This window comes from Tachypleus tridentatus, chromosome 6 (genome assembly GCF_004210375.1).
Source record: "Tachypleus tridentatus isolate NWPU-2018 chromosome 6, ASM421037v1, whole genome shotgun sequence".
Taxonomy (NCBI): domain Eukaryota; kingdom Metazoa; phylum Arthropoda; class Merostomata; order Xiphosura; family Limulidae; genus Tachypleus; species Tachypleus tridentatus.
This window is the reverse complement of record NC_134830.1, coordinates 47638528-47650755: the sequence shown is the minus strand read 5'-3', so window position 1 is coordinate 47650755 and position 12228 is coordinate 47638528. Positions and strand designations below refer to the sequence as shown.

General features: G+C 32.1%; 2 protein-coding genes across 4 annotated transcripts in view; one reads left to right on the top strand and one right to left on the bottom strand.

The window, feature by feature from the left end:
• LOC143252416 (tachykinin-like peptides receptor 99D) overlaps positions 1 to 5171 on the bottom strand; it is a 40825-nt gene extending 35654 nt beyond the window's left edge. The window contains exon 1 of the mRNA XM_076504495.1: positions 4500 to 5171. Coding sequence (XP_076360610.1) covers positions 4500 to 4885 — 386 coding nt within the window. The 5' untranslated portion in view covers positions 4886 to 5171. The remainder of the gene's footprint in view (positions 1 to 4499) is intronic.
• Positions 5172 to 5362: 191 nt separating this feature from the next.
• Positions 5363 to 12228, top strand: part of LOC143252418 (stearoyl-CoA desaturase 5-like) — a 32361-nt gene continuing 25495 nt past the window's right edge. For all 3 annotated transcript variants that reach the window (XM_076504499.1, XM_076504496.1, XM_076504497.1), the window contains exons 1-2: positions 5363 to 5511; positions 8111 to 8224. The gene's annotated coding sequence lies outside the window, so the exon portion shown is untranslated. The remainder of the gene's footprint in view (positions 5512 to 8110; positions 8225 to 12228) is intronic.

Here is a 12228-nt window from a genome sequence, read left to right as displayed (position 1 = left end):
TTCATACCAAATATCTCTATCGATCATTATTGTCATAAAAAAAAAAGATCGAATCTTTATATCACACAACTCTATCTATTATTATTGTGAGAAACGAAGATGGATTTTTCCAGTGATGTCGAGAAAACCCACTTGTAGAGAAAAATATATATATGTAAAAACGGCTCGTTTGGGTTGATAATATTTTTTTACGTAGAGAAACGAACAACGTTTCGACCTTCTTTCGGTCATCGTCAGGTTCACAACCATTGACTAACCTCATGATTAGCAGATCCGACCAACAATTAAACACAGACGAGATACATCTACTTAACAAAGGACTCAAATTCGCAAAAGCACCTAGGTACATTCCAACCTTAGAAATCAAAACATGTTTAGAAGATCTAGCCAGGAGACTTGCAATACTTTCCACAGAAATCAAAACAAGAAAACAACCGAAAACAACCAACAGAAAGAAGACAACTTAGACAATGTTATTGACATCCAACAGCCAAACTTCCCAGGTAAAATTACAAATTTATATTTTTCAGAAACACCTAAAAACAACATCTTAAACGATTTTTTCAAAGAATTTTCCCACAAAACAATCACCATAATTTCACAAAACAGAAAGCTAAAAAACAATCTTTCAAAAAGAGACATTAATTCCATTAAAAACCTAAAACAAGACAAAACATAAAAATTCTAAACGTAGATAAAGGAAACGCTATAATCATAATGAACACGAATGAATACACCCAAAATATGAATAACATCCTATCAGACACTAAAAATTTAAACCAATACACACAAATCTGACAAAGACACACGAAACGCAACTAAACAAATTACTACTAAAAATGAAAAAGCCAACACAATTTCACAAACACTTTATTCCTACCTACGCAAAACCGACTCACGCACACCACAAATATACGGCGTCTCCAAACCTCATAAACCAGATTGTCCATTACGACCAATAATGACCACATATGAATCGTTTAATTACAATCTTGGTAAATACATAGCATGGGCATCCTACAAATATGTAACATCAGCCAGCTCATTCATCAAAGACTCTTTTAATTTCATGTCTAATCTTAATCAACTTAATCATAAAGCCTTAATGGCCAGTTTCGATGTTATATCTTTCTTTACAGAAGTTACAACCGCTGAAGCCTGCAAGATAGACTCAGAACTCTATATCTGAGACCCTAACTCATCTATAGAAATTCCCAGTAACCAATAAGCAACCCTCATAGAATTCACCACGATGAAGACAAACTTCATGTTCAACAACCACAACTATATACAAACAAATGGCTTAAGCATGGGCAACGCAGTATCACCAGTTCTAGCCAATATTTTTATGACACAAGTTGAAATACAAGTAATTAACACAGCATTACATCTACCACTATACTGGTACAGATATGTAGATGACATGGTTGCGGGATTCAAATCTACAGAACACACACTTAATTTTTTCAATCACATTTACGCTATGCATCCCAACATCAACTTCACATGTGAACAAGAAGAAAGCAGTCAAATATCATTTCTTAACCTCAAAATTACAAGAACCGATACGCAATTTAAAACAGGAATCCACTGAAAAATAACCCATACTGGACTATACATTCCTTGGGACTCAGCATATGAAACAAAACAAAAACTCAACATACTAAGAAACCAAATAAACACAGCCATAAAACTATGCTCACCAGATAAAATTAACGATGAATTAGAAAAAATAAAACAATACTTCATCAAGATCAATAAGTTTCCTCCACAAACCATAGAAAACATTATATGAAAACATTATATGACAGAAAGCAAAATCAACCAACCAAAGTAAATATATCTCACGAATAAAAAAATCACGAAACCATATACTGCTGCATACCATATATTCCCGACATCAGCAGAAAAATAACCAACACTTGGCAAAAACTAGTAACAAAATATGGCATTCCAATTAATACCAAATTTATTCAAAATCAGGCACAAAACTGAGGTCTATACTATGTAAAAACTACACTGACAAACACCACACCAACATTATTTATAAAATACAATGTGATAACTGTCACGACTTCTATATTGGAGAAACAAGTAGAAAAATGGAAACCAGATTCAAAGAACATAAAAAGTCACCTTCACACGTTTTCGAACACTGCAAGTCAAATAAACACAACATAACCATAGAAAACACTCAAACTAAATAAAGAAACAAACATAAACAAACGCAAAATTAAAGAAGCCTTACTTACACAATAACTTAAACCCAAAATAAACCAATACAAAGGAACGCCTCTATACCTATATTAATATAATAAAATAAATAAAATTATATATTCAAACATCTAAACACGTCCTCTACATTCCGACACTCAGTTAAACAACCTCTTTCAAACATGTGGTCAACTTCCGGTCAGTTACCTCTTTCTTTCTTTGTGAACCTGACAATGACCGAAGAAGGTTGAAATGTTGTTCGCTTCTCTTCGTAAAAAAATTTCTCAACCAAAACGAGCCGTTTTTACATATTTCTGGATTTTTCCTATCAAACATCTCTATCAATTAATGTTGTCACAAAACTAAATGGATTATTCTCATCAAATATATCTATCAAATACTATTTTCGGAAAACTAGATGTATTCTTGTTATCAAAGAACTTTATCAATTATTATTCTCACAAAACTAGATGTATTCTTTGTTTCAAACATCTCTATCAGTTATTATTGTGATAAAACTACAACATTTTATTCTATCAAGTATTTTTGTCATAAAAGCAGATGGATTCTTCCTATCAAACATCTCTATCTAATACTGTTGTTTTGAAATAACTGGATTCCTATTATCAAATAAATCTATCACTTATTCTTATCACGAAACAAGATGGATTCTTCTTGGAAAACAAATCTAGCATATACTGTTGTTAATAAACAACATGGATTTTTCATATCAAACAACTCCATCGTTCATTATTTTCAAAAATCTAGATGGATTCTTTCTCTCACAAACTCTACCAATTATTATTGTCAGAAAACTAGATGGATTCTTTCTGTCAAACAACTCTATAAATTATTATCGTTAGAAAACTAGATGGATTTTTTCTATCAAACAACTCTATAAATTATTATTGTTAGAAAACTAGATGGATTCTTTCTGTCAAACAACTCTATCAGTTATCATTATTAGAAAGCAAGATGTATTATTTCTATGAAAAAACTCTATCTTTCTTCTTATCTCGAAGTAAACACAATTGTGACATAAATTGTACCGAATACACTATACGGATAGTGTCTTTTTAGCTAGAAGTAAATACAATAATCAAAACAAGTTGTGCTGAACACACACTATATGGACAGTGTCTTTTTAGCTACAAGTAAATAAAAAAGTGATACAACTTGTATTGAACACACAACATAAGTACAGTGTCATTTTAGCCTGAAGCAATACAATAGTGATACAAGTTGTATTGAACACAGTAATTCGACAGGGTGTTCTTAGATATAAGTAAATACAATAGTGGCACAAGTTGTACTGAACACACACTAAATGGCCAGTGTTCTTTTAGCCTGAAGTATATAAAATAGTGACACACATTTTACTGAATATACACTATATGGACAGTGTCTTTTTAGCCTCAAGTGAATACAATAATGACACAAGTTATACTGAATAAACACTAGGGACAGTGTCATTTTAGCTAGAAATAAATTTAATATTGACACAAGACTAATACAAAACACAGTGTATGGATAATGTCTTTATACATAGAAGCAAATACAATAGTGACACAAATTATACTGAACACACAAAATATGCATAGTGTCTCTTCAGAATGAAGTAAATACAACTGTGAAACAAGTTGTACTGAACACACACTATATGTACAGTATATTTTTAGCTAGATGTAAATAAAATTTTGACACAAGTTGTACTGAACACACTCTATATGGTCAGTATCTTTGTGGAATGAAGTAAATACAATAGTGACAAAAATTTACTGAACACACACAATAAAGAAAGTGTCATTTTAGCTAGAAGTAAATACAATAGCGACACAAGTTTTAGTTAACGCACACTGTATGGAGAGTGTCTTTTTTAGATTGAAGTAAATACAATAGTGACAGAAGTCGTACTTTATATGGACAATGTCTTTTTAGCTAGAAGTAAATAAAATAGTGACAAAAGTTCTTCTGAACGCACACTATATGGACAGTGTATTTTAGCCTGAAGTAAACAAATAGTGACTTAACTTGTGCTGAAAACACAATATAACCACTGTGTATTTTTAGCGTGTAGTAAATACAATATTGACACAAGTTATACTGAACGCACACTATATTGACAGTGTCTTTTCAGGTAGTAGTAAATACAATAGTGACAAAAGTTGTAGTAAACACACATTATATGAACAGTGTATTTTTAGTTAGAAGTAAATATAATAGTGACACAAATTTTACTTAACAACTTAAGATATTGGAAAGTATAATATTAGTAGAACACTTGCCTATCAATTGATATAGCCATAAGAGTGAACACGCTGGCAGACACAGAAACAATAGCAATGAAGTTGGAAATTTTACAGAAAGCTCTACCAAAGGGCCAGTCGCTGTTCAGCATGTAAATGAAGTTAAAAATAACATTTAGTGTGGACACCATAGTATCTGCTAGACTCAGGTTCACTAGAAAATAGTTAGTGACTGTTCTCATCTTTTTGTGGGCCAGAACAATCCAGATGACTATCATGTTGCCCCCCATGGCTACTAGAACCATGCCTCCGAACACCAGGCTCCAAAGTGTTTGCTGCCACCAAGGCAAAATAAAAACATTTTCATGTGGGTCTTCGCTAAAGTTCCCAGATGTACAGTTTTCATCACAAGTGAGATCAGCCATTGTAGATTTCGCTGACTAGCTGAGTAAAATGTTAACTGTTAATTTTTTAATATAAATATCGGTGATCATTGGACTTGGAAACTCTTGTTTTTAAGTAAAACATAAAGGGAAACGTCTAGGAGGAAAGATACTTTGATGGTAAACTGTAGAGTAAAAGAGAGTCCACTTTCAGAGAGGATTACATAACTATTCTACCAATAGGAATGCTACTAGCCTTCTGAAAGACTTGAAGAATTTGAGAAATACGCGCAAACTCAGACGTGTTGAAGTTCGATCCAATAACATTGTGGTAATCGGAGAGCTCATTAACTCATACCATTATGGGATGAAAAACCGGAAATAAACTTCGGAAGTAAATGGAAGAACTGGTGATTATAAACAGATGTTGAAACTCATTATGTCGTTTTTCTATTAGAAAAACATGTAATTACTGGGGTTTTTATCTACTGTAACTTGAATCACCACTGTATGTACAACAAGATACCACAAGTGAAGAGTACCATGACTGCACATTTAACAATGTACCAGAAATAAAGGAGAGCGTCACTGTATGTATAACAATGTAACAGAAACAAAAGATACCTGCACTAATGTATAACGACAGGAACATATTGTGATATTAACTGGTGAGTATAGAGTAAAATACTGTGATATTAACTGGTAAATATAGAGGAATATACTGTGATATTAATTAATGACTATAAAAGAACGTACTGTGATATTAATTGGTCAATGTAGAAGAATAAACTGTGATATTAATTGGTGAGTGTAGAGCAACATATTGTGATATTAATTGTTGCGTGTAGAGGAACTATTGTGATATTAATTGTTGCGTGTGGAGGAATCTATTGTGATATTAATTGGTGAGTCTAGACGAACTTACTGTAATATTAATTGGTGTGTAAAGAGGAACATACTGTAATATTAATTGTTGAGTGTAGAGTAACATATTGTGATAGTAATTGATGAATGTAGAGGAAAATAATGTGATATTAATTGGTGAATGTAAATGAACATACTGTGGTATTTATTAGTGAATGTAAAGGATTATACTGTGTTAATTAATAGGTGAGTGCAGAGGAACATACACTGATATAAGCTGGTGAATGTAGAGGAACATGGTCTGATATTAATGGGTGAATGTAGAAAACATACTATGATATCAATGTGTGAGTGTAGACAAACGTACTGTGGTATTAATTAGTGAATGTAGAGAAACATATAGTGATATTAATTGGTGAGTGTATGCAAACATATTGCGATATTATTATTGGTGAAGACAAAAGAACATACTGTGATATTAATTGGTGAATGCAGAGGAATATACTGTGATAATAATTGGTCAGAGTAGAGGAGCATACTGTAATATTAATTTGTGAGTGTAGAGGAACATATTGTGATATTAATTAGTTAGTGAATAGAAACTTACTGTGATATTAATTAGTTAGTGAATAGAAACTTACTGTGATATTGATAAGTGAGTGTAGTGGAACATACTGTAATATTAACTGGTTAATCTAGAGTAACTTACTGTGATATTAATTGGTGAGAGAAGAGGAACATACTGTAATATTAATTGATTAAAAACATACTATGATATTAATTGTTGAGTGTAGAGGAACATATTGTGATATTAAATGATGAATGTAAATGAACATACTGTGATATTAATTGGTGAATATAAACAAATAAGCTGTGATGTTAATTGGTGAATGTAAAAAAACATACTGTGATATTAATTATTGAGTGTAAAGGAACATACTGTGTTATTGATTGGTGAATATAAACGAACATATTGTGATGTTAATTGGTAAATGTAAAGGGTCATACTGTGATATTTGTTGGTGTACGTAAATGATCATACTGTGATTTTAATTATTGAATGTAAAGGAACATACTGTGATATCGATTGGTGAGTGTAGAGTAACATACTTTGGTATTAATTGATAAGTGTAGAAGGATACACTGTGATATTAGTTGGTGAGCGTTGTAGAACAATCTGTGATATTAATTGATGAATATAGAGTAACATACTGGGATATTGATTGGCGAGTATAGAGTAAAATACTGTGATATTAATTGATGAGTATAGAGAACATTCTGTAATATTAATTGGTGAATGTAGTGGAACATATTGTAACATTGATTGGTTAGTGTATAGGAACATACTGTGATATTGACTGATGAAGTTTAAGAAATATACTGTGATATTAATTAATGAGTGTATAAAAACTTATTGTAATATTAATTGGTGAGTGTAGAGGAACATACACTGATATTACTTGGTGAATGTAGAGAAACATACTCTTATATTAATTGGTGAATGTAGAAAATATACTGTGATATCAATTGGTGAGTGTAAACAAACGTACTGTGATATTATTTGGTGAATGTAGAGGAACATAGCGTGATATTAATTAGTGAATGTAGAGGAACATACTGTGATATTAGTTGGTAAATGTAGAAAAACTTACTGTGATATTAATTAGTGAGTATAGAGGATCTAAGTGTGATATTAATGACTGAATGAAGAGAAACATACTGTGATATTGATTAGTGTGTGTAGAGTAAAATACTGTGGTATTGATTGCTAAGAGTAGAAGGGTGTACTGTGATATTAATGAGTGTAGAGTGAGTGTAGAGGAACGTATTGTCATATTAATTCATGAGTGTAGAGGAACATACTATGTGATATTAATTAGTGAATGTGAGGAATATACTGTGATATTAATTTGTGAGTATAGTGATATTAATTTGTGAGTATAGAGGATCATACTGAAATATTAATTGGTGAATATAGTGTAACATTGATTGGTTAGTGTAGAGGAACATACTTTGATATTAATTGGTGAATGTTGAAGAAAATACTGTGATATTAATTGGTGAGTGTAGAGGAACTTAATATAATATTAATTTGTAAGTGTAGATGAACATACAGTGATATTAGTTGGTGAATATAGAGGAACATACTGTGATATTAATTGGCGAATGTAGAGGAACTTACTGTGATAATATTTAGTGAGTGTAGATAAACTTACTGTGATATTAATTAGTGAGTGTAGATAAACTTACTGTGATATTAATTAGTGAGTGTAGATAAACTTACTGTGATGTTAATTAGTGAGTGTAGATGAAGATACTATAATATTAATTAAGAGAGTATAGAGGTGCGAAATGTTATTGACAGTTTTCAATGCTGTACCTCTTTCTTCTTCACCCACTCAGGACAAGAACGAAAGTAAGAGAAACGGAAACCATTACAGTTAACACAGTGAAAGTCCAGCTGACACTCGTAGACGTCGTTATCTTTAGTCCAAATCGCAACTACAGGAAATATTTGTAAGATTAGAAATGTATTGCTCTATTTTAAAATGTTGATATCCTAACTTGATAGAGGCAGGGATATTGATATGTTAAACGTAAAACTTAGATGATTGGTACGTAGCACCATTCCATCTTTACAAGTAGAGAGATACGATACTTTGATGAACCCAGCGAGAACCTCCGTTTCGGGGATGCTTTCCAAATCCCTCTAAATCCCCTCATAAGGAATTCAAAGTAGCATGGGGAGTAGCGTCAGTAGTTACATTTCCCATTGACTTTTAAGTCAGGGGTAGTTTGGTGTGTTTTGGTGTTTATGTTTCCACCAAGATGTCTCCAGAACGTATCTTCTCGTCTGTCAGTGGGGAGTCAACGAACTTTTCTAATTTCTTCTAAATAAAAGCGAGACATTTATCCTAAAAGTTTTAGTAACACGTACAGCTCATTGTGTAGTTATGTACTTGATAAAAAGGAATACGTAGATAAATAGAGATTTATCTATCTTATTTTTCGTCAATTATATGTATTTCATTAACAAAAAACTTATTATTTGTACAGTTTTAAATTGATAGATGGCACTGCAATCCTTGAACATATGTGGATTTGGCGTACAAACTCTCCCCTTGTCAGACCAACATGTTAAGTTTTTTGTTAGATTTTAAATATCCTCATATCTATTAATTAGAGAACAATTTATATTTTAAAATTACACTATAAATAAACAAAATAATTACTTTCACGAGTAGTCTTCGTTCAAGTTTCTGTTAAAAACGACTTCACTTGTTTTATTATGAGATCTAACGCCTTGCGGTTTGTTACTGTCCAACTCCATAAAATAAATTCTTTACTTTTACTTATCCCTTATTTTATATATATAATATTAGTTTTATCAAACTGCTATCCTGCAAATTATCAGTTCGCTTTAAACGTTCATCTGAGTTATGATAAGTGTTTACATATATTTATTTTATCACTTTCATGTTATTATCTCTAAGAGTATTTTTTAATTATTAATTTTATTATTTTAACTTTATTATCGGTATTATTTTAAGTTATTATATGGACTTAGACTAACCGCAATCTTCTAAACTGATCAAACGTTCCGAGACTTGATATTCTCACACTCAATGACGGAAAATATACCTCAAATGTAAAATTAAAATAGTATTTCATTAGCTACATTCATTACCAGGTAGATTGAATGGGCTAGAGTTAATCATAAAAATATAAATACAAACAATGTAATATTTAGTATCAAACCTCACGTAAATTTAGATATAGTATATTTTTCTCGGGTACTTTAAAGTGAAACATGTTTTATATCACTGAATGGTTTAACGTCAGCTAAACTTTGACAAATACGAAAACTAGACGTTTCACATAAAATTTGTTTTTCGATACAGTAATGAAGGTTTACCATTTTAGAGCTAGTTACTCTTTTGTAGGTTTACCATAGTTAAGTTTCTGTTACATTCTTAGAAATTTACCAGTTTTACATTAATGTGGCATTAATGTAAGTTTACCAGTTTTGTATTACTGTTAAATTCTTGTGCGTTTAATAACCTTGATATGGTCTCATTGCTATAAAACATTTTAACAGTAGTTGACTATCTCTACTATAACAGTTATTTTTTGACAATTATCTTACTTCTTTATACATTTAATTTTGCTCCTAAAACATCTTATGTGACTGTTTTAGGACGTCACAAGATATTCAGTGCTTGACCATTCATTGCACGAACCAGTTCCAGTTATTTAACATATCTTCTGTTGCAATCTTTCCACGATCAAGGTGTTTTCCCTTTCTTTGAGACACGATGAAGAGAAAGGCTGAGTTATCTGAACGTTGAGATTTACAATGATAGATTGAGCTACCTGATTGTTCAGGATATGTTGAGATATGTGTATGTTGAGACTAGGAAATCTATGCTGAGTTATCTTTATGTTGAGGCCAGAAATACCGTGATGGTTACTTGAGTGTTGAGGCAATGAATAATATGTTAAGATTTTCATATGTTGAAGCTAGGAACATTATGTTCAGATTAGAATATAATGTTAAGATATCTGTATGTTGAAGCTAGAAATATTAGATTGAAGTATTTGTATATTAGGATTATGAATATTAGGTTGAGATATCTGTATGTTGAGACTAGAAAGATTATCTTCAGATATCTGTGTTGGGGCTAGGAATAATGGGTCGTTTGAAAGTTTGAATTTTCACCTGAAAATAGAATCGTAGACTGTTTATCAAAGATACAGCTAGAAATAAAACTGAATACTTTATTCAACAGCATGTCTGGTGCTGTACAAGATTAGTTACAGAGATTTCTTACATTCAAATGACTTGTGAATCACTGCAGGAAAAACATCACTTCTAATTTATTTTTGTTTTGTAACCTAATTCTTTGATATAAGTTACTTATCCATTCTGCCCTTCAACTACTATATATAATAATGTTGTCTTTATTAGGTTTCAAATAGGTCAACCACCATGCAACTTAAACTAGGAGAGTGCTAATGTTCTTGATTAATAATATGACGCTATGAGGAAAATAATAAAACGCGTTCTTAAAATAAATAAAAAATATTCACAGTTTCAAAATTGGAATCAGTTCAGTCAAAGAATGTTTGACAATCAGCTACATATCCTGACCTTTAATTCTACCAGAAAATAGTCAGAGTTAGGGAAAGGATAACAGTAACTTACATATGACCCTTGATTCTACTGGCAAACAGTCAGAGATAGAGAATGGGTGACAATAACCTACATATCCTGACCCTCAATCCTACTGGCAAACAGTCGAAGATAGAGAATGGGTGACAATAACCTACATATCCTGACACTCAATCCTACTGGCAAACAGTCGAAGATAGAGAATGGGTGACAATAACCTACATATCCTGACCCTCAATCCTACTGGCAAACAGTCGAAGATAGAGAATGGGTGACAATAACCTACATATCCTGACCGTTGATCCTACTGCGGTAGTTTTCATGTCCTGTACTTGAATTTTCTTTTTTTTTTGTCAGTTTCACGTACTTTTCTTTTTAACAAAAACTACAAGTAAAATAAACAACAGAGTCTAGTAATGGTATTTATAATGGTGTAGAAAATACTAACCAGTTCTGAGAGTTCACTATATGAGACTTTTATGAGTTGAAAAAAAGAAACTAAAAAAAAACGAGGAATAATACTCGTAGTAAATAATAACAAGAGGCTAAACGTTGTTTATAGGAGTTTATAGAATGAAGTTAATATAAATCATTGCAAAGTTCATTCATTCATTCATTCACCACTCGATTCCATCAAGAAACATAGGGTCGCAATCACTTGCGGATTCTTCAACAGGTTTTTTTTAAATGAGGAGGTTGTTAGCCCACTGCACCGAGCCGTCCCTAATTTAGTAGTATAAGACTAGAGGAAAGGCAGCTAGTCATCACCACTTACCGCCAACTCTTGGGCTACTCTTTTACTAACGAATAGTGGGATTGACCGTCACATTATAACGCCCCCACGGCTGGGAGGGGGAGCATGTTTGGCGCGACGCGGTCGCGAACCCGCGACCCTGGGATTATGAGTGGCACACCTTAACGCGCTTGGTCATGCCGGGCCAAATTACAAAGTAGAGTGAATGTAAAGTTATAATGAAGACAGACGTAGCTGAATATGCAGAAACATTTAATGCATGTCCACAAAGTGCTAAGCATAATGTTTTGAATGAACTAAGCATGCGTAATGCGTATTTTAAAACTAAATAAGTTGAAACAACCGATAGTAATTTTGTTTAGTGTAATGTTTATTTTTAATAAAATTACACACAGGTTTAGTGTTGTTTGTGCGAAATACTTTGCAAAGGAAAAGCCAGTTTTCAGGTGTTGACAACAATAACCTACAATAACAATAACAATCTTGTAGCATATTTGTATTAAAAATGTGACCAATCAAAATGCAAGTAAGGTCTATCTGAATGGAAAAGCCAATATGTAATCCGTGATCTTTGGACAAAGCATTTTCTAACGA